Here is a 27,823-nt window from a genome sequence, read left to right on the forward strand (position 1 = left end):
GGGGAACTCCACTAAAAGCAAAGAGTCTAAGAGACAAGTTAGGAAGTTCTTACAGCTGTCCAAATGGGAGCCTGTGCTAGGGCTGCGGTTGTTAGTGGGAATGCAGAGAAGATTCCAGATTCCACAAATACTTTAAGGTAGAATTGGCAGAACCTAGCGCTTGGCTGAATATGGGGTTTCTGGCCTGGGTCACTTGGTGGATGAAGGTACCATTTACTGAACATGGAATTTATGTAGGAAGATGAAATTTGACAATAAGAAATCAGAAGAGTGTGAATTTCCTTTTGGACATTTTGGTTTGGAAGCATCCAAGAAGAGCTGCCACAGGTAGCAACTGAATTTAGGGTTCTTAGGCTCAGAGGGAGAGGTCTGGGTTGGAAATTTGAGTTAGCCACGACATTTCTAAAAGTGTACCCCCTCCCCCCCATTAGAAGTATTGTCTTTTTTCAAATTTCTCTTTTCACTTAAAACTGCTCTATCATAAGTTTCCCTAGAACACACACCGTGGGCAACCTCAGTTGACTGTTCCCCTTCTTGCCTCCTCTGGTAATGGCTAAAGCCTACTTATCTTGAAAATTCGGCTGTCCTAACCGACTGGAGGAAAAATGTGGGGAAGATCTGGTTCCTAAGGTACGCGAATATTAAACTTTTGATGGAGGCATTTGATACAACTGTGAATGAGCTCAAGCAAGAGCTGTGTGTGGGGAGTACTCGTCCTCCTTTAGTATCAAAAAAACTCTTCCCTTTCTACCCATTCATCTCAGGAGGACCAGCCCGTCTGGCCTCCACTCCCGCACCCGCTCCGAGCGGGTCTTTTGTTTCCACGGACTCCACATTTCCTGGACGGCGCGGGCGGGAGCGCGTGCGGGGAGCACCGGCCGAACCGCGGTCACCACGGTAACGAGGCCCCGGCTGGTTCGGGGGCAAAGGGCGACGCGCGTGTCCGGGGCCCTCGCGGTGGCGGCACCGGGGTCGGGGCGCGCGGCGTCCCTCAAGCGTTGGCGGTGGCGCCGGCCCCCCGCCAGGAGGAGGACGGGCTGGGGCGGCCGGAGAGTCCCTTCCCCCAAAAGGCGTGTGACCGCCCGGAGCGGCCCGCTGGTCGGCCCCCGCATTGTCTCGGCTCCATAGCAACTCGGGCCGGGCAGGGGCCACAGCAGCCGGCACAGCCCGGGGCCGCGCGCCGCTCCGCGTCGCCCTCCGATCCCGGGCCTCACGGCCCGCGCCCATGGCGTCCTGACGGCCCGCGCGGGGTCGGGGGCCTCGGGCGCGGGCACCGGCGGCGGCATGCCCCAGAAGCGGCTCTCCGCCGGTAGGTGGGCCGGGGCCGCGGCGCGCGGACCGCCGCTCTGGCCCGCGGGGCGGCCCCGCCGCGCACGGCCTCTGGGCTTTCCCCTCTGCCTGGGCGTCCCCTCTTCCAAACATTCGAAGCCCTGGCTTCAAAGCCCTCTCATTGCGTTTTATTACGAATTTTACCGAAACCACCCCGCTTTTACAGTGCCTCCTTGGCACCCTCTTATTTTATCTTAATTCTCCGTTTTGCAGCGGGAATAACAGAGACCTCCATCTAGTAAGGCTAACTCCAGGGTCACAGTGAAGTAGTGACCAAGCTGGATTCCAGAGGCCTTTCCTCCCCACTTCCACCTTGAATTCCAATTTAAAATTCAATCCATGTACAGAGAATGAACAGAGGGCCAAAATTTTTACTGAGCTTGCCCACGTATAAAGCAGGGCTAAGTACTGTCTCAAATGATTTCATTTACTTTAAAAGGAAATCAGATTTGAGTGAGATAATGTCATTTTTTATCTTGTTTCAGAGCCACCAGCTATTACAGAAGAAGAGTTTGTAAGTACAATTTAGAGGGCTGCTTTTTTTTTTTCTTGGCTTTTTCTTTTTTTAACAGCAAATTATCATAGAAAAAAGCTGTGCATTTTCTTTTCTTCTTTTTGCCAAATGGGTATAAATAGAAGCTTTGGTTTCATAACAGTGGTGCCGAGTACAAGACCATCTTGTATTTTTTAACAGGTACATTTTTAAGAAAGGGCCAGTTGATTTTTATGGTGGATGCTGTTCATTGTTAAAGTTCTTTTACATAAATGGTCTCATTTAATTTTGCTGAACTTTTAAATGACTCCTTGGCAGGTAGATTTTATCTCCATAGTTTTATTGTGATGTGGCTGTGCAGTTCCTGGTTACAGTAAACAGTAGTAGGTGGAATTGATTGATAATAAGTGGTCAATTTATAGGCATAATTCCTTTAAAAGTGTACTGAACTTTGTTCTCAGGTCAGACTTCTGGACAGCTGAGTAATAGTAAGTACTTTGCTGAGTACATTATATACATTTTTGTTTAGGTGAGCCCTGCATCTAGGGTGGTAGCTTCAACTATAATTCCCATTGTGTGTTTAAGGAACTTCCCAAGGTAATAATACACTTAGATAGGAAGGAGTGGAGCCTAATTTCTACTCAGGTTTGATTCCAAGAGCTCTGACCACTTCTCTAGATTATTTGCTCATGTCCTACAGCACTTAATTTCTCTTGCTGGTCGATTATCTTATTTGCTTTGGCTTTTTATTCAACAAACGTGAGTGCCTCTGTATTCACAGTGCAGTGCTCCATGCTGAGGATAAGTCAGCAAGTTCACTGTCTAGGAGGGGCTAGGAGGGGCTACGAGAGGAGAGGGTCTCTGCTAGCTGAATCTGCTAGCACTTTCCACTTTCACCCTTTGGTCCACCACTGAGAGAGGGGGACCGAGACAGAGGCACAGAGAGCCAGTCAGAAACTCCACCTGTCTTCCTGTTGCCTTGGTGTAACACTGTGCAGTGGTAAACTTCTTTAAACTGCTTCCTGAACTGTTCTTCATCCCAGCCAGGAGTAAGCGTTTCTGGGGGCAATCCTTTCCCATGCAACGCCAGCATAAACTCTCTAAAGAGCACTTAGCAATATTATACTTAACACTTAAGCTGTCTGCTAACCTCCCCAGGTCTTTTCCCAGTTTGTGGGAACTCATAGCCTTGAAGACTATTAGCTACTCCTCTTTTTCTTGGTTTCTTTGATGCCACTCTCCCCTAGTTCTCCTGTCTCTCATTTTGAAGTCCCCCTCTCTGGCTTCTCTTTTTCCTTGCCCACAAAAGTGTTGACCTTCCTCAGGATTCTCTGGGGGCACTCCTCTTCTCCTCCTATAGCTTCAGCTACCCTTATGTCCCAGACTCCCACCCAGCGCCGCGCACCTCCAGCCCACACACCTCTTCTGATGCCAGAATTCTGTATCTGTTGGGTTGTTGGGCACCTTCATCATCTGGATGTCCCTGAGTCACGTCAGTCGTCTACAATGAACTAATCCCCACCCCTTCTCCCTCATTCTGTCTTTCTTCCTCTTTTATAATTTTGGTTAGTGGTGTCAGTGGCCAGTCATCTAAGCCAGAACCTTTCTTCCCTTTTCTTCACCTCCCACCTGCAGTCATTTACCAAGTTCCTTTCACAGCCAGATCTTTTTCTCCGTCCTCGGCAGCTCCTGTCTTATTCAAGCCCTCATCCCTGAGCGTGGACTTTGGCAGTAGTCCTAACTGATATCACTGCCTCCAGTACTCCCTCTGCCGACTTCAGTTTTTCTTTGCCTGAGGCATAAAGTGCAAACTCCTGTGCATCAACTATGCAGATTACCTGCTGTGGCTTTGCTCTGCCTTTAGATTTTTTTTTTCCTTCTCCCGTCACTCCTGCCTTAGCTATCAGATTGCTATTAACTCTAAAAAATCACCACATTACTTGATTGCTCAGAGCTTTCATTAATCCTACTATTTACTGAATGCTGACTACCTGCTAGTATTTAACCTGAAAACAACCCTATTAGGGGGTTATTAACACCCACATTTCACAGATGAGGAAGTCAGCGTTCACAGAGGTTAACTAACTTGGCTTGAGGTCACACATCTAGTAACTGGCAGAACCAGAATGTCAAACACCTCCCTTTAGCGTTCAGAATCGTTTTCTGTAACTTTTCAGGCTTCTTTAACCTTACCTCCCAATACTTCCTGTGTGATAAAGACAATGTTCATTCTGTTTTTGGTGTTTATAAAGTACTTCACATGCCTTCTGTTCCAGCCAAACTGCCTTGGTTGCCTCCTTGCCTTTGCTGTCGAGTTTTGTCTCAGTTGCTCTCCCCCATCCATTTCACAATCTTGCACATTCTTCGAGGTCCAGCTCATCTCCTCCGTTTCCAAACTATAATCACCCAGATTGCCTTTGAGCCCTGTGCAGCTTTCAGTTTGTGATCAGTATGTGACGAGGTCCTCAAATTCATATGCTCACCAAGCATTATCTGTCGATTAAATAATTCATATGTCAGGCACATAATATTTATCTGTCTTTTTCAAAAGTGTATAAGTTTCTCTTTTTCTCATTAATATTCTTAGAAGAAAGTGTGTGGCAGAAGTCTCTGGTTCCCCAAAGTCCATTCTACCATTTTCCATAATACATACTAGACACATTGCTCTCCAGAATAAAGACTACATTTTCTAGCCTCCTTTGCAACTAAATTTAACCAAATTCTGATTAATAGACTGTAAGCAGAAGTGTTGTGTCCTATTTCTGGAAACCTGATGTTTACAAAGATTAAATAACTAACCCAGAGCTCACACAACTAGTGGCTGGTTAAGCCACAGTTAGAACTTGGGTCGTTGTGCCTCTAACATTTAGGTAAGCGTAAAGGGAAAGAACATACTCTTTTTCTTTTTTCCTGTTGGCTGGAATGAGGATGTGATCCTGGAGCTCATCCCTGCAGTCATCTTGGATCATGAGGTAGAAGTGGTATCTTGAGGATGTCAGAGTCACAAGATCAAAGGGCCCTGGGCTCCGGATACGTTGGGAAGCCACAATGCCAGTTCTGAACTGCTTATAATTATGTGAGAAATAACTTCTATTTTATTTAAGTAGTGTTGTTTTGGTTTTCCATTATTGTCAGTATAATCCTATGTTAATATAAAATGCTTCCATGTTCATAGGAACTTTTTTCGTATTGCATTTTCTCACTCAGTGATCTAAAATCCGCAGTGCTATATGGATGTCTGCAAAATATTTAACCTTTACGTCAGGTCTTAATCTTCAAAGGAGAGAATAACATTTAGGATAAATCATTTGTTGTCAGGGACACATTGCCTTGTATAATTTTAACTTTTTGTTTATAAATTTTGCAATTTCTTAACAAAATTGTGAGCTCCTATAGAGCTAGTATTGTGTCTCAGTACGCCTTAATATTCCCTTTAGTAAGTAGCATGATTCTCAGAATATGTTATTAGATGATTAATAAATTTTGGTTGATGGATATTTTCATAGATAACAATTAATATAATTTGCTTCACTTATTAAATTTTTTGCAAAGCTTAATTTGTTACATAGTCTGTATTTCCTGAGTATTTCTCTCTTGACTTTTTTTTCTACTTTAGTGTCTTTATTAACTTTGTATTTGATTGGTCTTTGATAATTCTCTTAGGAAAAATATACACCAAAAACTTAAATATTTGATTCTCTCATTAGTTCCTTTGGGGGTATATTTTTAACTACATAAGCAATATATAAATACATTCTTACAAATAATTCAAATAATAAAAGTGATAAAGTGAAAGCTTCTCCTTATTACTTCCCTAAATCTCAGCCTCTCTTTTGTATTCCATAAAAACTGAAATATAAATCTATCATAGCAAGAATAGTGGAGTTCAGACTGCTTTATGATACATTGGGATTTGATTGTATGTTAGATATACACTGAAAAAAGTTTAAAGTGACAGTGACTCCCAAAATTCTTTTTAACTTTAAAACAGAAATTAGTATTAAAGATGTAAGTACTTGACTCTTAAATCCAAAATAATCATATTTTTTGTTGTGCCTTAAAAATTGAAACTACACATATAGATATGCCATGCTTCAAAATAGTCTTGGTAGAGTAAAAATTTTGTAATATAATGATCTTGTTAAAGATTTTCAGATATATAAAACCCACAGTTTCAGCTTTTCTTTTTCAACCACAGTTTCAAGTTAAAAAGCAGATGACATTTAAAAAAAAGAAAAAAATTTTTTAAAGCAGATGCCCTTTATTTTTACCATCAAATTAAGAGAGACTGTAGTTTCAAGCAGTATTTTCTGTATTTTCCTTGTTAAAAATCGTATTTTTTGAGCTAATCGCTAGTCTGTTCAGATTCATATTCTGTTATTTGTATAGGTTGAATGGAATTATTATAAACACAGCATTTCCAAAGCATGAGGATATTATTATTATTCTAACCTAGTACGCAAATATTTTCTCACATTATGTAGGTTGTCTTTTCACTTTCTTAGTAGGGTCCCTTTAATTCATAAAAGTTTAATTTTTATGAAGTCCCATTTATTTATTTTTTCTTTTGTTGCTCATGCTTTACATGTTGTATTTAAGAATATATTGCCAAATCCAAGGTCATGAAGATTTATCCTTATGTTTTCTTCAAAGTAGTTTATAGTTTTAGCCCTTATGTTAGGTCTTTGATCCATTTTGAGCTAATTTTTGTGTACGTTATAAGGAAAAGGTCCAACTTCATTCTTTTAAATGTGGGTAACTAGTTTTCCTAGCACTGTTTGTTGAAAAGAGCTTCCTTTCTCCACTGAATGGTCTTGGCACCCTGGTTGAAAATTGTTTGACTATATATGAGAGGATTTATTTCTGGTCTCTATTCTATACATCTGTCTTTATGGCAGTACCACATTGTTTTGATTACTGTAGTTTTGTAGGAAGCTTTGAAATCACAATATGTGAATCCTTCAATTTTTGTTCTTTTTCAATATTGTTTGGCTATTCCAGGTCCATTGAAATTCCATATGAATTTTAGAATGGGTTTTTCATTTCAGCCAAAAAAAAAAAAAAAAAAAAAGAAGAGGAATTGGGATTTGGGTGGAGACTGTATTAAATCTGTAGATTGCTTTGGGTAGTATTGTCATCTTAATAGCATGGGCTTTCAATCCATAAACATGGCTTATCTTTCCATTTATTTATATCTTTTCTGATTTCTTTCAGCAATTTTTTTAGTTTCAGTGTACAAGTCTTTGGCTCCTTGGTTATTATTCTTTTCTCTGCTACTGTAAATGGAATTATTTTCTTAGTTTCCTTTTTGAATATATGTAACTTTTTCATGTTAGGTTTTATGCTTGAAGTGCCTATGTGCAATTCCTAATCAAGACTTTTTAATGTTGATCTTTTACTATTTTTGATTAGTCTCTATTGGTGAGAAATGATATCTCCCAACAAATATTAACATTTTTGTACTATCTTTATAACCATTCACAATTTCAATAGTTGAAATTAAAATTTAAATTTAGCAGTACTTCCTTTTTTTCATGACAAATATAATGTTAAAAATTCTTACGATAAACAAATTAAGAAGTCAGTTAAATATTTCAATTATTTTAAAATAATTATGAAACTCTACAGTTGCAGCATATACATACATTTTTCAAGTGATCACTTTATGTCTAGCTTGTATATTACTACAGGAATCTGTCAGTTGCCAACAGACAGAAATATCTGATATAAGTGAAGGTAAAGATTTGGGGCCATCTGTAGTCTTGCAGGATCTACCCTCCCCCTTTCCTCCAAGCTGTCAGCATCTTCAGCTATGAACTATTTTCTTGGACATCTCAAACAGAAACTTCTCCAGCAGCTTCACAGGGCAGTGGTACACTCTGCAGCTAGCTAATAAATTCATGTCCAGGGGCTTGGGCAACTCCTTGGCTGTGCTCAGCGTCTGGGTGTGGGATGTGGCTCATAAATCACCGTCTCCAGGGCAGGGAGTTGGATCTCAGGAGTCCCAAACAAGGCTGCTCACAACTGCAATCCTGGAAGCACCGGCCATCCCTGACTCTGCCTGTTTGCCATGAGGGCTGAAGAGTTCTACTTTCACTTGACCCATTGAATTCCATTGTCTGCACACCACTATTTGTCATTGCATACCTGGTAGAAAGCTCTGGTATAATGATTGGCTTGTTTAGAAAGGAGAAAAGATAGAATTTATATGTGGTTTAGGAAGAAAAAGCAAAAAAGAGGTCCATCCTGATAGGTAAAATTTTGGAAATATGATCGATCTATCCTATCTCCTGATCGATGATAACATCCCCAATCTAAAGTGTGTCAGTTTAGGATTCTGCATAGGAAATTAGATGAATGGCTTTGGTTTAATGTGTGAATGGCTTGAAAGGAAGTTGGAAATTTGGATTATTTTTCTACTGTGCCATTAGCCAACTGTGATCACCATTACTATGTTTTGCTTTCCATCCTCTCTTTCTTTCTTTGCACTGTATTGCCTGTCATGTGTATATTTCTAAATATAGAATTCAAAGTTATTTGAAATCCATTTCAAATGCCATTTTCCCCACTTGAGTCTTTTCTGATTCCTCTTACCAAATAATATCTTTGCCTCCTTCGGGAGAAAATTTTTATGTTGTGATTTTTTCATGGCATGTATTATATTCTTTCTTGGATGATGGCTTTTATCTGTATTTACCCCATTTCCTCTTGTTTAGAAGATCTTCTTTGTATATCTTGCATCTTTTAGGGTTGTGAAGAAATTGTAGTTGATCTCATTTGAGGGTCCAGCAAAATGAGTTTTTAAACAATGAAAAATTTTACCTATAAAAATTAGCAGACACATATAAACTATTTTGTTTAATCCTCTTTCAGGAAGAAATGTGAGAAGTTTGGACTAAAAACGGAAAAGATGACTTCACTTTCACAGATGGCACACCTGTAATACATGAAAAAACTGGTTTCAAGAGCGTATTCAATTCTGAAAGACTGTTCCTACCTTCCATTGCATCATTCAGCAGAGAATCTGTGTTGCAAACTTTGCAGTCAGGTTCATGGAATGATGTAATGGAGGAATTGATTGTAACTCAGTTTTCTTCTTGATAGTACCGCTAACCGTCAGCAGTTTATTGGTTACTTGAAAGATGTTAAAGCTGAATGTGGAGACTTAGTTCGTTTTACTACAGCCAAATGACTGGATTATGGAAATATACTGAGAGTAACTGGGCTGCTTCTGCAGATCAAGGCTTTAAACTTATTTTTCTCTTTAACTAAGAGGTTTTGAGAAAAAAGGATATATCAGATCCTCGTAGGTTCACAAGACTTTGTTACTGATGTGGCAAGGTATCTGAACACATCAGACTAGAGATTGCAGCAGGAAAATATGCTCACTTACTTAGAGACGTGCAGGCCTTCTCATTAAAGGGTGATGAGAGGATTGAGCAGATGACACTAGGAGGCTACACTTATTTCCATTGTGGATCTGACCACCCCGATATCAGCAGAAACAGATGTTTAATATTGGTAGAAATTAAGATACAATTTCTGAAAAGAAATACAGATTTTGATGGATTTGAATACTATTTTAAGGGTCCACGGTTGTAAGTGCAAACCTGAGGATGTGACTGAATGCCAAGGAAATGCCCTCTCGCTGTGGTTCTACTTTGGGGGAACCTGAGGGAGCTGAGGGCACCCTGCTCACCAGGGAGTAAGGGCAGCTCTGCTCCAGTAGGTGTGCGGACTGTGCCCCCTGAGAACTCCTATCCGCCCATCAGGAAATGAGTTCAGAAATCGAGAGTAAATGTTTAGATACTTTATGGTAATTTGACAGAGTATGTTTATAGCTATTGAATTTAATAATAAAAAAGTTGGGCTTGTATTATGTATATTTTTATTTCATTTTCTAGCAATTCATTCTATGGCATTTTACAAAAGTTATCTGTCTGAAATGAATTGGGAAAAAGACAAAACAAAACAGGTACTTCATCCCAGGTGGTTTGGAAAGCACTGAGTGTCTTAGAAGTGTGAGGCATCTGGAAATGAATACCTGAATCTGAGGATTCCCTACAGATTCCTGGCTATGTGGCTGGCCAAATTCTAAGCAATATTTAGGTCCACCACCCATGAAATACACATTGTTTTATGGCTAAAAATTTAAAACAAAATGGCTATTTTAGAAAAATGAACACGGGACTGCCCTCCATTACCATTACTAACTTAAAATACTCACCCTTCCCATCTGTGGATTTTTGATCATGAGCCTAGTAGTGCAGAAGTTGGCCACCTTTCTTGTAACACAATGCCTTTTACCTAGGAAATCCTAAAAATGTTTTTTGAATTCAGTAGATTTCTCCTAAGAGTTAGCAGAAACTAGGTAGTTCACTAAGTGAAGTCCAGACAATTAGAGTAGCTTTGAAAGGTAAAGCTTGAAAGATTATTATCCTTTTAGCCTCCACAAATGTTTTCTGCCTTGTTCTGCTTTAGGAGATCTTTGCCAATCAGAATTTTGTTTGAGATTGTATTACTAAGGTACTACTAGAAAGGTAGTAGGTTTGTGAGATCCTAAGTTTGTTGTTATTGTTTTAATCAGTTGAGATTTTTAAGTAAACTAAGTCCTTAATTTGTTGTCATTTTTAACCAGGTTTTTACTAAATTGCTTGATATAAATCCTCTAAGTGATTGTTCATAACTCTATACTGACACTGCAATTACTTAAAGAATTTACCCTGAAAATCTGTTTTCCAAAGTAGGTATTAATATATTATAATTTCTTCCTTATATTTTCACACTGTACTTCAACAAAGTTTTTAAAATTGGCCAGTATAAGAAGAAAATAATCAGCCATATGGAAATAATAGCCTTATGTCATATTGTCAGCTTTCATGTTAGATTTGTGAAATTGAAATATAATTATGAATAACAAAATAAACACATGCGCTATACAACAGAGTATGCCATGAAGTACTTTTGACACAATGGAAACAATTACTAATCAAGTAAGGTGTTTTATTTGGAAGAGAGAATTCGTTCTTGGCAGTGGCTTTCCAATTTTGCCAACTTTGAAAGTGACTATGTTGGTGGATGAGATAGTTATGGAAAAAAATGTATACAATCCTTATGCTTAGAACACATGTACTGTCAAAGTTTCTTAATGCGAAAGTTAAGGAGGACCCAAGTTACGAACAGTCTCATCCTGAAGGTGAGGCAGTAGAATACTTTCTTCACTTAGTTGATCACAATTCCATTAGGTGATTTAAGAAATTTTTCATCTGAATCTCAACTTAACTCCATACATTGGTGCTGTCTTTACTGACTCTACCTTTTTTTTTTAATGAAATAAATATTTTTAATTAGTCCATGGGAAATTTACCACGTGTAGTATTTTGTATTTGCTGAAGTTTCTTTAAGTGCTGTGCTGCGTTTCCCCTGTGTTCTGTTTTCCAGCTGAGTCCAGTAGCAAGGTCTTTTAAGAATACGCTCCATTCTATTTTCTTATTTCTTCCTTCCAGAGCTCAGAGCACCGTGTTCTGTTTATTAGCAGGGGTTCACTACTGACTGATAAAGATTTGAAGATCTACATTATAATGTATTAATATCAGAATTAGAGAATAACATTGGCGTGTTTTAAAACATCTTAGTATAAGCATAATATTGTGTTTTTATATTTTTGCAGGAAAATTCTTTGGCAACAGATGATTTCCTTGTGGACTACTTAAATGAATTCCTAAGCCTTCCAGTGAGTGTATTACTGTGTTCTGTAGAGTATATTATCAAAGCAAAATATTGTAAACACTAGATTATCTTGTGAGACAGATTTATCAGCGATAATATTTTTTTAAATACTAATTAAAACATTTAGGTAAAGTTTGTGTCTTTTTTAAGGAGTTAATCATTTGGGTTTGATCATATTTAGGAATTATTCTTATTGAAGAAAACTGGGTCTGTCATACAACAATAAAAGTAAATAAAGAGAAGAAAAAGAAAGCTGGATTCTTTCTAACCATCAAAAGCATTCTGTATAAAATCTGATACAGTTGTATTTGGTACCACTCTAGGCTTTGGACAGAGGTGATAAGGACAGAATATCAAAAAATTTAAGAACGTAAATTTCTTGCCTGTAGGCAATTATTGTCATCCTCTTGGACAGATTTTAAAGTGGAATTTGTGTTCAAGGCAACTGGAGTTTTATGTCAATAGTAAATAGGCCTTGAGACACTGTGTTGGTGTAACATAGGTAGATGCCAAATAATAGATTTGTGGTCTTAGCCAGCAGTGACTGATAGAGTAAACGTTGAGGGTTTGGGAAAAGTGAAATGGGGATGCATAAAAACACTTACATTGTTGTATAGAAATAAAGTTCATCGGGAATGTCAGATGAAAGGAAGTTAGATAAGAAAAGGTTTTCATTATTGTTATGAAAAATTTTTTAATTCAAATACTTAGGGAAAATTTGAAATATAAAAAAACACAATTTTTAAAGAGAATCGACCGTAAGATGCAAAATCTCTTAAAAGCCCAACAACTGAAAATGTTTTTGGAAAGAAAAGAACTAGATGCATTTTTTTGCCCAGATTAGTCTTTATGTATATGTATGTATCTGTGCATGTATGTGTATTTGTTTTGATTCTCTTTTACAAAAGAATTTGCTTTCTCCTCCATGCGGCACCACTGGGTCTCTGGAACCATTAGGGGGGTCTAGTAGAGACATCAAGGCACCCTCTGCCTTTCCAGCCACAGGCCTGAGCACCCCGGGAGGCTCTTTTGTGGTCTGACTCTTCAGCTTTCATCATCCAATTGTGTATTATAAAAAAACCCACCAGAGTCACCAAATTGTCAGAATGTTGCTCTTCTGGATTATGTAGTCTTTCCTCTAGGCTCTGCATTCTCCATTCTTCCTCAACAAAAAGTACATTATTGTGAAGTTTTAAAAAGAAGAATCTCTATATTGAGTCTGATTTCAGCTTCTCAAGATTTATATTTATTGTCTCAGGAGTTGATTACCTTGACTTTTACTTGCTCTGGAAAATAAACCCCCCTGCTTAACTTTTTTTTTAATCGCTTATAGAAATCTTATAACAACAGCGTAGAAAATTAACCTCAAATGTAAGAAAAATTCAGCCATAGTCTTGCCATCTAGTTAGAATAGACGTTACCTTTTTTTTTTTTTTTTTGTATGTTTTCTTTCAGGCTTTAGGTGAAATGACAGAATGTGGTTTCTGTTAACTCTGTGCGATAATGTTTTTCATCCCTCTCCAGCAGACACCTGCAGTTTGGCCCGTTCATACGTCCCATGCAGCCCACCTGGGCCACTTCTCCCTCTTTTCTGTGTCTTCACATCCTTCTGCTTTTACATTCTCTCTGCCTGTCTGTCTGTCTCCTTAGCTTCTACATTTGGTACCACCACAACGACTTATTAACTACCTATGCTTCATACCACAAGATGGAAGAAGGGGAAATGTCACAGGTTTTCAAAAAGAATTTAGGGGCAGGGAGGAGAAGAAATGATGGATTCTCACACCAAGTTCCTGGGAAGATTCTAGAACAGATTAGTAGTGTTTGGTTTATGAGCACTTAACTAAGAATTAGAAGCCAGCGTGGGTTTACTGAGAATTAGTGAGCCAAACTAATTTCTCTCTCTCTCTCTTTTTTGGATAGTTATGGACTGGTACTTCAGGGAACCATAGATTTAATTTATTATGATTTCAGTAAATAATAGTACTGATGATAAATTGAATCATGTTACTTCCTGCTCAAAACTTTGTCTAGTGGCTTCTCATTAAACTAAGGCTAAAATTCCAAATCCTGTATGATCTGGCTCTTGCCGTCTGTTGGTCTTTACTTCCTATGCTTCTTCCCCTTGTTAATGCTTTTCCAGCCTGGCTGGGAGACTTGGCCTTCATTGTGTTTCTCAAACATGAATATGCCAGGTATGCTCAGGGCTTTCCAGCCTGGAGTGCTCTTCCCTGAGATACTTGTATCACTTTCTCCCTGATTTAAATCACTTCTGTTCAGAAAGCCTTCCCTCCCAACCCTGTGTAAAACAATACACCCAACACGTGCTCCACTTACGCTGCTTTATTTGTCTCCAGAGCCACATCATTAGCATTATCTGTGAAATTACTAACCGTAGCTACTAGGGGTTGACTCTTGGCCAACAATTGAAGTCCAAGTTCCTTAACATGGACCCTTTGCCATTTGTCCTCAATCTAACCTTCCCAGCATTATCTCTAGCTTCATGCTACTTGTGTCTCCCTGAGCACCCTTTCCTGCCTCCCCTCACCCTCCTTGACCACACACGTTCTTCCTGTGCTCCTCTCCCGGTGTGATGGTTGGAACAGGAACAGGAGGGAGACAGAACTGTTTGAGCTCAGCTCCCCTACTTATTACCCACGCGATCATAGGCACATCCCTTAATCACTTAATTCCTCGATTCCTTTCTATGTGAAAACAATGTAACTATCCTACAGGATTGTTATGAAATGAGGTAACAGTATATTAAGTGTCTGGCGCAGAATTAGTGCTTCTCTTTCTTCCCTTCATTAACTAAACCATCTCCTCTTCCATACCTGAAACATGAGGGGCAGTCACTCTTTAATTGGATTGATGGGTCATTGTCATTCTAGAGAATAATTTTTGCTACATTGGCTTTGGCTTTTAAAAATTGTTTTTTTATCAGAGACTTGAATGAAACATTGTAAGTGAACTAGTGTTTTTCCAGCTTGAGGTCACTCAGCTAGTAAATGACATGGTCCACCCAGGTCCACATGATTCCAAAACTTGTCCTACCACACTGTAATCCCTATAGAACTGGGAGCCAGGGAGCAAACTGATAGTTTGGATAACAGAGTTTGGTTTCATTTTTATCATGGTAGCCTGAAATGGGCTAGAACAAACAACGCTAATATGTTTTTAGGATGCATTAATAGAAGTATAGTTAAGATCAAGAAAAATATTAGTCTGGAGCTTAGAAGGCACTCAATAAATGTTTTTCTGAATTGGATCAAACCGTCAGACCACATTTGGAATATTGTGTTGCACCATATGTTAAGAGTTGCTCTGCCAGACCAGACTCAGGAAGGCTCAGCCAATGAATGCTCGGGAAACCATGTCGGATGAGTAAGGGTGGAAGGAAGTGTGGGTGCTGAACCTGCCTTGGGAATGGGCAGCCCTTTCCAAATATTTGATGATCTGACAGAGGAAGAAGGGTTAACACATTCTGCGAAGCTAGAGGGCAGAACCAGGTTCAGCATTTATGAGGAAATTAATTTTCACTCGCTAGAAGAAAGATGTTTATAGATTGTTTTCTAACAATAGAATGGGCTGGCTTGTGAAGGACTAAACTCCCTGTGATTGAGGATGTTCAGGTATAGGTTAGGCAGTCATTCGGGGGAATATTTTATAGGGGATATATGTATTGGGTGGGAGATTAGACTCCTTCAGCTAAAGAAAATTTGATTAGTTTCTTCCCTGTTTATCTCAGGAAATACAGCACACAATTGCTGGGGGCAAGGATAGATCCGTTTCTTCTGTATTTCCCAAAACTTCTTGAGGAAGATTCTGTTTTTATTTTTACATTTTCCATGTGAGATCCCTGAAATAAACAAACTTTCTAATCTCCTTTTCTTCTGCCTCCCCTCCTCCATCACCTCCACCCACCAAAAAAAGAAAAGAAAGCTCCCAACAATCTAAAGTCTGAGGGTGTGGACGTATATTACAACATTCTCTATCTAAAAGAGCTCTTAGGTTGTCTAGATTTCTGAGACTTCTCCCACATCTGGAGCGAAATGCCCAAGGTCCCATAATCGGATGGTGGCAGAAATGGGTCCAGGAATCAGGCTTTCTGGCTCCTACACCATTTCTTTCCATTACACCATTACCCGCTTGGGACACATTGTAAGATCCAGAAACTGGTGGCTGGTAGCCTGCCTCCAGGTTCACTTTGTGATGAGGGGAATCTGGGACAGTTGCCGCTATTATAAATAATTATGGCACTTTCCAAATCCTAGCTTTCATAACTTCATTTGGTTTGTTCTGGTGCCAGCTTCACATTCAGATATTGTTTTCATTTGGTGTCTGGGAGGTGTTTTTTTTTTTTTTTTTTTTTTTTTTTTTTGCTGTCAACTCTTTATGGACAAGTGTTTGCTTATTAAATTTCCTTCTATGCTATAGTGTGAAAACATTTTTTTTTTCCTTTTGGTTTTGTTTGTTGTGTTTTTATGCTCAGTGACTATTGTGGGATTGAGTAGATGAGCCCACATACAGATTTAGGTTGGTCCTCTGTGGGTGGTTTAGAATGTTTGTGACATTTATGGTTTGCAGAAGCTGAAGGGGTGGCCTGTTCTATACCCTCCTTGCAAAGATAGGTATGTCATGTGTTTGCCAGACCATGCTTAGCTATGCGCCTTTGGAATTTTACCATAACTTCCTTTTTTTGGAATGATTCTCCACACTTTTTTTTTAAAAATCTGTGAACTATTATAACTTCTTGCAGCTTTATGAAGAAGTTATATGTTAGATAGATTGTTGAGTAAGGAGAGAGAGAGAGAGAGAGTATAGATTTGGGGAATGAGTGAGACAGAGGGGGATGAAGGACTTGGGTCTTCCCCGACCATAATTTAAATACTTAGAGATTGATTTTTAAAGGCATTGATGGAGTTCCAGTTCTCCACGTAGTACTGCTTAGCTCAGCACTTGTAACTACGGGTGTTTTGATAAGCCTGCAGCTCAAACATAAAGCACTCTAATTACCTGATGTAACTATTTTTTGTGCATTTTATGTGGCACATTATTCCTTCCACCCTACTGGTGAATATGTCCAGTAAATAGTTTCTGGTTAAACATCTAAAATGACAATAGAGCTTAGATTAAAAGAAGTAGTTATTGGTAACTGACTTGTTATATTCAAGTAGTCAGCTGTTTTTCATTCACTGACTAAGATGTATGTGTAAAATATAGCTTTGAGCTCAATTAGTAGACACAGAGTTGGAGTAGAGACGAACATGTATTAAATTAACCTAGTCATTAGTTTTTAATTTAAATACTATTCAGCTAAATAATTTGGCACCCAGTAAGTTTCAGTGGTGCTGGGCTGGCAGTTTAAGCACATCACTAATTATTCACAGGCTTCTCCCCCGCCCCCCACCTCTTTTCAAAGAAATGTGGAACCAGCAATTTATTGTGGTAAAAATATTTTCATGCACTTGCTTTTTCTGTGAAAATATTTTTCGCACATGGGTGACTGGTACTACAAAGTTAGCTTTCACCATCTTCAGGTCAGTTCGTTTTAGAACGTTTGGAAAATGATACCCTTGAAATAAGAAAATTAAGTAAAGGAAAGAGCAGTCTGTAACAACTTGTGGAGGACTGGGTTTGAGGCTCAAACTGAACAGTTTTTCCTGTCGGATGATTAAAAGCTGAGTGTTCTCTAAATCAGCCTACTCAGCTTTCCAGGGAAAGTCTTCCTCCATCGTTCATGTCTGTCTCCCCCACCGTACAAGTCTTGTATTGTCACATACTAAACTAACTTGAGGAATTTTGTAGATAAGCTTAGAAAGTGTAAAAACAGAGGATTCGCTGTGTGAGAGAGATTCTTTCTAAGCAGACAGCAGGACTTTGCGGAATGAAGACCAGGGTTCTTTCTCCTGTGTGGAGAAGGTGGATGCCCAGCCCCTCCGTGTATGTGAATATGCACGGAAGTCAGCGTGAAGTAGCAGACAGAATGCGGGCTTTGACCTTTGTCTTTACCTGTTTCTGGTGCGGAATTCCCTTCTCTCCCTTGTTTCTCTGATGAGAATGCCTGTTTATTCTTCAAGACTCAACTTTCTCCGTACAACTTCCTTAATTTCCTAAAGATAGTTAGCAAGTCCTTCTGTGCCGTCACTCCATCTGTATATACCTTTACTGTAGTTATTATGTGTTAAAGTGGACATGCATTATACACGCGTTACTACTCAGAATGAATAGTGCTCTGCAGAGGGATTTAAAGAGCCAGGGTGACTCTGTTGTCCCAGTCCACTGGCACATGCAGACCACTCCGTGAGCATCCCAGAGCGGGTGAGACGGAAGATGAGAATCTGCAGTTCCCTCAGTGGCTCTTACCCTTCTTTCTTCTCATAGTGTGGTCATTTTATCTTGCTGAGGGTGATTCTGGTATTAAACATACCTATTTTTGTAGAACATGAGCTTTAAACACATGCCCACCACTTCACCTGGTCTCTCACTGAAGAATTAGTGACCATTTCAGTGTTGGAGGAAAAATTGACCGTGGTCAGCTTCTTGAAAGATAGGACAACATTGTACTTAATGGGTGTAATGCGTTTTCAAGGATTTCAAGGGATAATTTTGACTAAATATGGCTTCACCTTATGTGCTGACTGTAGAATCCATTTCTCATGTCTCGCATCTCAGGACACATCTTGGGATGTAAACCTTGTTGATTTTCGAAATTAGATGTTTTGGAGTCTCATCTCTCAGGTGCGGGTCTTAAAAGTTGAGGTGCTTGATTTGGAGTTCAAACCCTTTGCTCCTCATGGAGAAGCTCTGGGTTTTGAGTTCCCTTCCAATTATGGGTCACTGCACTGGGGTGGGTTTTCTGGCGAGGTTGTGTCGCACCTTTTCTTACCTGTTTGATGTGGTTTTCTTCTTGATTGCCCGATGTGTAGTCATCACTCAGCCAGCCTTTAGGCTTTTTTAAGAGGAAATTGTTCCACATGTAGCTGTGGACTCAGTGTGTCCACTGGAGGAGGTAAATTTAGGATCTTCCCAAGTTGCCATCTTGCTGAAGGATGAGTCTTTATTTTCTCTGTATATTTACATATCTTTCTTCTTCTGTTAGATTAGCATGTTCTGAGATGAAATCTGTGTCTCATTCATTTCAGTTGGGGCTTGTGGAGGATGCTCTGAATCGGCTCACTCAATGTAGCAATATATCATCTATCCTGGTGTGTAATAAGGATTCAGTAAATACTGTACAGAGCTACTCCAGCAGGACTGGGAGGATGATGTTAACCATAAAACTTTAAGCTTGGTTCTTATCCCCTTAGTATGCAGAGTGGACCATGGTTTCTTGTGATAAGATACAATATTTTTGTGTATTAAATCCACTACTTTTTTAAATAAAACATTTTGTTTTTTAAAAAATTCTTTCCTAAAAAAATTAGGATTCAATAAATACTTACTGAATAAATGCATTAACAAACAAAGGAACATTAGAGTTGGGTGATTTCTAAGAGACCTCCCCAGAGTAAACAATCTGCCTCACCAGTTCGTGCGCCGGCAGGAGAAACTCCACACTGCTACGGGGAGAATTTTCCTAAAACTCAAATGGGACTACGTTACTCCTCTGCTTAGGGTTTACCCATGCCACCCTTTTCCTCAGAGGATCTGGATAAGCTTATGCTTCTTAAAATGGCATGCAAAGCCTTCCATGGTCTGATCTTATCTACCTCATCTACTTCAAGTCTCTTTCTCTGTTCCTTAAACTCTTCCACCTATAAACTATTCTAGTTCTATTCTATTAGCATTAAACTGCTTAAAACTACCCGCATGTATCTTGCTGCTTCAGTGCCTTGCATAAAGAAGATGGTCAGTTCATGCTAGTTTTATCATGCGTGAGGCAACATAGTAAAGAAGGGGAAACGTGCTATCTTTGGAACCAGACCGATTTGGTTCTGTAGTCCCGAACCAGCTATATTTATAGCTGAGTCCGTGGTCCGTCGCATAACCATCCCGAGCGTCCATTTTCTGTAAAGAGCCGTCGCAGGAATGTGGAAGGAGTCAAGACTGCATTTAAAGCGACTATCACATGCTTGGCCCCTGGTAGATGTTCGGTAAACTGTGGTTCTTATCACTCCTGTTATTTCTACCAACTGCACCCTAACTACTTTACTAATAAGATTGGCTACTGAGGGTCTCAGAGTGTCACGATGCCTTTAAATTTTTTTACTTGAGCATTTTTTTTTACTGGATTAACAGAAAATATTTTATTTGTCCATAGAAATAATTACTTGGCAATTTTTGCTTTGGGTTATCACTGCTTTGTGTTCCTTCAGGTACAGGTGTGAGGATAAAAGTCAGAAAAAAAGAAAACAGTAAATGAAGGTCAAGCTTGTTCTCTTGTTCCATGCTCAGAGCTAGAAGAATCTTTTCCACATGGTCCTTCACGTTATACTGCTGCATTCCCCTTGCCCCAGTTAATATCTGATGCCCATTCTCTATCAAGTTTAATTCAGTTCCTTTCTCCAACTGGATGAATCTGGTCTCTGACATCAGCAGACCTGTTTATCTCTTTAGTCTAGTGATGGTATAATTTGGAGATAATATTTGACATTCAGGTGGGTGGTGACTAGAATCTCATGTTTGAAAGACAAATGTGGTGGGAAACCAATGAAATGTATTTATTGAAGAAACCTGATACACAATTTACTGCTAATTATCGTTACTTATCCAGTGAGTTGTATTTGTCATTTTGAGGGGAAATCTTTTTTTTTAGCTTTTATTTGTATTTCTTTTTTTCTTCTGGCTTAGTTGAGATATAATTGACATAGAGCACTGTATAAATTTAAGGTGTACACCATAATGATTTGACTTACATAAATCTTGAAATGATCACCACAGTAAGTTTAGTGACTATCCATCATCTCATATAGATACAAAATAGAAGAAAAAAAAATTTCTTTGTAATGAGAACTCTTAGCATTTATTCTCCTAACTTTTCTATATAACACACAGCAGTAGTGTTAATTACCTTAATTATGTGGTACATTACATCACTAGTGTTTACTGATAACTGGAAGTTTGTACCTTTTGACCACTTTCATTCAGTTTCCTCTCCCCTCCCCACCTCGCCGACCTCTGGTAACCACAAACTTGATCTTTTTTCTATGGGTTTGTTCATTTGTTGAAGAATAATTGACCTCCAACACTATGTTAGCTCCTGGTACACAACACAGTGATTTGATATCTCTGTACGTTTCAAAATGACCACCACAGTAAGTCTAGACACCATCTGTCACGACACAAAGGTATTACATATTATTGACTGTGTTCCCCACACTGTGCATTTCATTTTCTTCACTCATTTATTTTGTAATTGAGAATTTGTACTTACTCATTTTCTCACCTATTCCCCTCACCCCCCCACCCCACTCCTCTGAGGGGAAACCTTAGCCGTGAGGCCTTTTGGACTATGGGCTGACATTCATATTAAACTCTGTTTTCTGTGCACTGTAAATTCCTTAGGAGGGGAAATAATCAGACGTTAGAGATGTGATTTGACCTGACATAAGGAAATATGAATATATGTGCAAACAAGCAATAGGTTTATACGTATTCACACATATATTTCCAACTCTAATTTAAACATCCTGCCATTTATTAGATTTTAACTGCAGTATATTTAGCAATATCTTAGTAAAACTGGGAAGAATTGGTATTCTCCCTAGGACACTTACTGATCCACAGGGAAGGGTTTAATGTCTTCTACCATGTGGCTAAAAATATATAGATTAATCTATATGAGTATGCAGTTCACTGGTGGTATCCTAAAATAAATTAATATTCTGAAAAAGGGACCTGATTCTTGATTTGGAGGGCAAAATGGAAAAAGGCACAGCCAGTCCCCAATTTACTTGGTATGGAGATGGAGGCCCCAAATATGTCAGTGGTTTACCCATACTCACAGGGCTACTTATTGGCAAGCTGGTATTCAAACTCAAGACTGCTGACTGTTGTATATTAACGGACTGACTTTAAATAAAAGTTGGCACCATTTAGTAATTACTGAGAAGAACTCAGAAATGTTATTGTCTTTCACTCTCTCCTTTTTTTTTTTTTGTCACAGTGAATGGAATGGTGTTGAAATAGTCTTAAATGAAGAACACATTGTACTTAATTTTCTCCTTTTGGGCAAGGAAGACTTAGCTTTCATGGTTCCTGGGGGTGAAAGAGACAATAGGAATGTTATTTCTTCTTTGCTCATTCTTCCCTGGGAATCTGCCCCCTTCTAAGGGAGTAACATTGCTTCCTAGAGACCAGGTGTGTATTTCTTTCCAGTTCCAAAGAGGCACAGAGATAAGAGGTTATACAAAGGGAATTTCTGCCATAATATACCCTGACACTTATCTCATAGCATAAGTACATTTGGAAGGAAGGATTCAGTGGGTTCTCTTAGCTGTAGTCAAGAGATTTCCAAGCTCCTAAAAGGAAAGAGGTAATGATTAAGAACACAAAACTTTGTGTGAGTATATATGCATATATGTAAGTATCAGAACTTCTTGGAGACAGTGAATTTCTGGATTTAAACAATCTTTAAACATATTCCCACAAATTTATTTTGCAGACCTTTTCAGAGGCAATTAGATTTAATGCGGACTTTGGAGTTTTTGAAGTAGTTAACAATGCTCCACAACTTCTGGAAAAGCAACTGAAAAAAATTCTGCTAGACCAGCAACCTCGGAATCCCATCTATGATGTTGTAAGAAAAGAAAAGAATAATGTCAAACCTGTTCAAGTGAATGCCCCCCACTATGAAGATAAGACTGTTAATGTCAACTACAATATTATGGTAAGAAAGTATGTTTGTGATCTAGTTATACTAAACTTATCTATGTTTCCTCTCCTGCTCCCTCTTCAATCAAAGCTCATCATGCTTCCAGTCAGCCATGCTCTGTGGGAAACCTTTGCTGGCTCCGTGCCCTGTGGCCTCGCATGGGAGCCTGCGCTCATGGCACTAACTGCACTCAACCATTATTGCTTATTGAAGTATCTTTACTCCGTAAGAGAAGGGCCTTATCTTTCTTGTTAACCTTGGTGTCCTCGAGGATAGTTCCTGGGGATATTAAATATTTAACAAAATTTTCTAAATATGGAAGGGCAAGGGGCTTGCAGTTACTCTAGCAGCCTTACCAAGTTTTCTGGTTAGTTCTTTTTCTGTTTGTGATTATTTTTAACCGATTTTATGACTGAAAATATTGAGACTAACTGACTTTTTTTTCCTCATTTTTCCTCCTTCAATAAGTTACTTAACTTCTCCGGATTCAGCCTGTTAATCTGTAAAGTGGAGATAATAGTTGATACAGGGTTGTTGAGAGAAAGAAGTACCGGAAGGCAGGAAATAGCTTCAAATTTGTGACTCAGGGTTCTTGCTCTCCCTCGTGCAAATGGAGGGTAGAGCAGGGCTCCCGGGAGGAGCTAGAGGTAGTGTTGCTCCAGTGATTAGGCCGTAATTGTCCTACAAGGTGATTTTCTTTTTCACTTGTTCTCTAATAGTGTCTCAGTCGTGAACAAGGTATTCAGTGGATCAAAAAAGAAAGACTTCCAGCATTTCTGGAAAGTGATTGCTACTTTGAATACAGGTATTATAGTCTCATCACTACACATATTTTTAAATGCTTTGTATTTTTCCACCTAAAATCATTTCTCTGTACTTTCTTAATAAAATTGTATACCTTGAAACCGATTGGAGTTTGTATTCCACTTGCTATAATATAAGAGTGATAAAGCATTGGTGAAAATCATTTAACTTTTCCAAAGAGATTTCACAAAAGCAGTGCCTAACAAATGTACTTCAGTTCTGCTTCTGTGATCATTATATTTAAAATCTTTTCTATTTGTGGCGAAGGTATTTATGTGGAGGGTGTTAAAAAATAAATATGAGTGTCATGAAAAAGAATGTTGTAGTGCAGGGCCAAGTTTTTCTTTTGTGTCCCCTGACTTTTAAAGTTTAAGTACCTAAACATTATGAAATTTTACTAAAACTTGACCTTTGCTTATAACAACCATCTTTTAAAATAAAAATAAAATAAAATGGAATAATCATTTAAAAAATAACAGAATGATTATTAATTAATTTATTAGCAGTTCTATGAATAAGCCATCAGTTTTAGCAGATCCTAAGAGAATCATCCTGCAGAGTTAGGAAGGGAGGTTGGCTTGAATACATAAAATAAAATTTTGGGTTTTTTTTTCCTGAATTCTACTATATTTGAAACTTACTTCAAGTTTGTATGATTTCTACAATGCAGGTTAGCCAAATTGGTTTCACAAGTAAGATGGAGTGAATCAGGCATGAACATCATACTAGGTACAGATTTTTCTCCCTGGGTCCTGAAAAAACCACCCAGTCCACCACCTCCTGTTGTTGAAGATGACAATGTTATGATTCTGAAAAAGTTCTACATTTCTCTTGGCGAGGTAAAAGTGTGACTGTTTCTTTGTGACGTGGCACTTCAGTGAAGCTTCTCATTTTAGGGACATGAATTTCATTTGTACCACTTGACTAGGAGGATGATTTCAAATACTTATTTTATGCTGACCCATTTGCCCTACACTCTTTCACTTGAAATGTAATTAGAATTATTATCCTCATGGAGAGGATATTATCCTCAAGGAGAAATGCCGGATGGAAGAATGTGCCCAGTGTCACCTGGGAAGCAAGGGTTTCATCGTTCATTCCAAATTTTTTATTATTTGGGTTCTCTAATTTTTGATAAATTGGGTTTTCTCCTCCCTATTGTCCAGATTATTCCTCAGTAATGAAGTACCTTACTGTTTAACTGCTGTCAGGTAAATCTGTCCTCCGTGATTGGAGAGTGTTGGGTTGTATGAGTACGTTTGAAGAGATATAACCTAGAATCAAGTGTTGGAGAAACATGGTATAGTGAAAATTGCTGTTTGATCTCTGGCCTTGCTGGGGAGGAGAATTTTTCCTTCTACCCTTCTAGGTTCTTTGGCTGGTCTGATAATGAAATTGGCGTAAGACAGAGTAACAGGAGAAAAGCAAATGTAATTTCATATGTATGGGAGTCCTATGAGAATATGAGGCCCACGAGCAAGTTGAGCAGTGAGGCTGATGTGCCCTCTTCAGCTAAGGAAGGGGGTAGGGGCCTGGGGCTTCAAAGGGGAGGCGGGTAATTCATGGGAGGGTAAGAAGAGCAGACCTTTGGTAATTAGATGTTTGCCTGCCTACAGATAGGTCGATCAGATAAAAGTTATCTCTGGCAATAGCCCTCTCTGAGCCAGGCCTCCTGTCTAAGTTCTTTTGCGTAGTTAAGAGAGAGGTAGAAGTTTTTCTTGAGTCTGCTGGGTCTTGATTGTCTTCAGCTCACAATAATCCACATGCCAAAGTGGCACATTTTGAGGTCACATATTCTGCTTCTCTTTAGCCTCTAATTTTCACATCTTCTGTCTGAGAACACATTTCCAAAATAGAGTTCTTTACAAACCAAGAATTGCAAATATGTGGCCCATGTGTTGCTTTTCTCCTACTCTCCATTCATGACAGACATTGCTAATCAATCATGGCAATTACCCTGCTGAGCTAGGACTTGGCTCCAAATTCTTGTCAACACGACACTCTAGGCAGGCACTTCCAATTGATCAAAGATGTCATACAAGACAAAAACTATTTGCCATCTCTGTTGGAATAGATATCCTTATCTTATCTTGCTTTTAACATTTTTTTTTTCTGTGTAAGCTCCTATTTAATTTTGTAGTTTGGCATTTCTATTGGTAATATTTGGCAAAAATGTTAAAAATTATGCCAGTCCCAGTATTTCCTCTGAAAGATGCTTGGAGATGTACTGAAGGCATATTTTCCTTCTCTCTTATCCTTATTTTTAAGTATTTTTTCTCTTAACTTACGTATTATAATAATGTCAGGAATGTCAAAAATATATACTGATCAATATAGAGTACAGAGATCAATAAACATGCAAAGGAAATAATCAATCTAGTGGAGTAAGTTCTGATTCCTCACTTGTAAATTGAATCAGATCTAAGAGAATGAAAACGCAGGCTAGTTTACTTTTGCTATTTTCTGTGATGAAAAAAATCTCATTTCTGTTGACTCGAGTCATGCTTTAACTATATATTATCCTTTTAATAGCTTTTGAACTTTGAGAATTCAGTGTTCTTTGGGCTCTTAAGTCATTAAACCATGACTATTAAATAGGGGTTAATCTTTATGATAATTGGTAATATTTCTTTGAGTCTTCAGTTTTACTGTGTAAACACAAACAGTTGACCCATCTTTTAAGAATATAAAGTGGAATAATTAACTGCTTTTATGTTTGACTAACTACTTCTTTCTCCCCTGTCTTCATCATTTTTTGTGCAGTTGAAATAGCAAGGACTCTTGTATGTTAGTCTCTCTCAATTCCTTGAAAGTTCCTTAATTATTCCTCTCAGTGCTTAGGATACTGCTTGGAATAGAATAGTCATTCAATAAATATTTTGAATGAGCATGTTATTGATAATAAATGACTTGGCTTTGGAGGAAGAAGAAGAGGAAACAAAAGGAAATTAGATTCAAAGCTTTTATCTACCCAGGAAACCTTACCTTGAAGAGGGGCAGTGACTACACAGATGGCACCTGTCACTTCTCTCTCTTGCTTTTGGTCTTACTGTGTGGCCTAACTTGTCTTGCTAATTCTGCATAATGACCAGGGAACTGTATCTACTCCATTTGAGCCCTGCCTCCTTTGTGAATGTTCCTTGGGTGAAGGGGCAACCAGCTGACTCAGTTGGAGAAAGAAGAAATGAGAGCAGTGCTGGGCACTGCCTTCTCTGCTTCGGTTGAATAACTTGGGTTATCCCAGAAAGATAGGTGAGGATATTACCCAGAGAAGTAGAAAGAGGAATTTTCCCAAGAAATCTGAGATGGGGTTTTTTAGGACTGGGGTCCTAAAAGCTGCGGGTCAGTTTGGGAATTGGGTCAGCTGGCTCAAGAGTACACAAAAGAAAGGAGCAACTGAAAACTCCATCCAGGGGCAGGTGAGTCAGGAATCAGCCTTCAGGAAGCATCCAATCCAAGCCAAGTCAGGAAAACAGAATCTAAGACAAAGGGGCAGATGAGCTTAGAGAGGTTTCCAGTGCTACTGAGAGTAAATTTTTGTCATATTATGGACGCATTGTTAAAAACACTGAGCCAGGCCAGACAGAATTGGGGGCATGAAATAATTGGGAAAGTTGTAAATGGGAACAGCTGGCAAAAGATGCATCCAAAGACTGATGAGCCATGGTGACTGCTCAAGTTAAAGTTAGATGGCATGAGCTTGTAGTGATTACAGGAGGCAAGGTTACATGCTTCTGGGGGCAGAGTAAAGAATGTGATGAGTATTGCGCTCACCTTTTTCCTTTGGTCATCTCATGCGAAAATAATCTTGATTGAAATTTCCTTACCACTATTTGCAGCTAATGAATCTTTCTGTATACAACATTCTTCTCTTTCATGGCATAATTTTTTGTTTACATATTGTACTATGCAAATGGCATATTATCATAATGACTTGTCCAGGTTTGTGATTGGAAGAATACTGCTAATCTTATGTTAAACAAATGTGCTCCTTTCTTTGTAGGCCTCGTATACTCAAACAAAAGATTGGTTTACATTAGCAAAACAGAGTCAGCAAACAGTATCAACCTTTTCATTACCATCTTGTGTGCTCCACAATAAAATTGAATCACCAGTTATTTCATCTGTTTCTGGTAAGCAGAAAAGGACGAGAATGACTTTAAAACTGCTCTTTAAGCCTCTTTTGTTATTGTTCTAAACTTATAGCATGACACTTAGTGGATAGGGAGAAAAATTGCCTCCCCCCAACTTTACTTTTTACTGTTTTTCAAGAGACAGCTTGGTATAGTGAAAAGAGCGTGAGTTTAAACCCAACTCTGATATTTATTAGCTTGTGACTTTTGTAAATTATTCCACTTCTGGGAGTCTTGCTTTGTCATCTGTAAGATTAAAATAATGATATATACATACTAAATGCATAGAAAATGCCTGGCCTAGTGTTTGGTATCTAATAGACAGTCAATAAATGTTTGTCTTTATTTCCTATCACAGTTTACAAATTCTTATTAAGCCTTTGAAATAGAATACAACCCTTCTCTCCTCCCGAAAGTGAATAGTGATTCATGGAACTTGAGTTTTCCTTCTTTTTTTAAGTTCAGACTATTTTTCACCTTGAAAAGCAGATAAATTTCTACTGTGGGGATACAAACTTT

The 27,823-nt window shown here is 38.7% G+C and overlaps 1 protein-coding gene across 1 annotated transcript in view; it reads left to right on the forward strand.

The window, feature by feature from the left end:
* The first annotated feature begins 1,225 nt into the window (after nucleotides 1-1,225).
* RGS22 (regulator of G protein signaling 22) overlaps nucleotides 1,226-27,823 on the forward strand; it is a 105,251-nt gene continuing 78,653 nt past the window's right edge. Inside the window, exons 1-7 of the mRNA XM_064476931.1 lie at nucleotides 1,226-1,309; nucleotides 1,815-1,843; nucleotides 11,493-11,555; nucleotides 22,158-22,382; nucleotides 23,087-23,172; nucleotides 23,842-24,010; nucleotides 27,175-27,304. Of these exons, the coding sequence (XP_064333001.1) occupies nucleotides 1,285-1,309; nucleotides 1,815-1,843; nucleotides 11,493-11,555; nucleotides 22,158-22,382; nucleotides 23,087-23,172; nucleotides 23,842-24,010; nucleotides 27,175-27,304 (727 nt within the window). The 5' untranslated portion in view covers nucleotides 1,226-1,284. The remainder of the gene's footprint in view (nucleotides 1,310-1,814; nucleotides 1,844-11,492; nucleotides 11,556-22,157; nucleotides 22,383-23,086; nucleotides 23,173-23,841; nucleotides 24,011-27,174; nucleotides 27,305-27,823) is intronic.

This window comes from Camelus dromedarius, chromosome 20 (genome assembly GCF_036321535.1).
Source record: "Camelus dromedarius isolate mCamDro1 chromosome 20, mCamDro1.pat, whole genome shotgun sequence".
NCBI lineage: Eukaryota > Metazoa > Chordata > Mammalia > Artiodactyla > Camelidae > Camelus > Camelus dromedarius.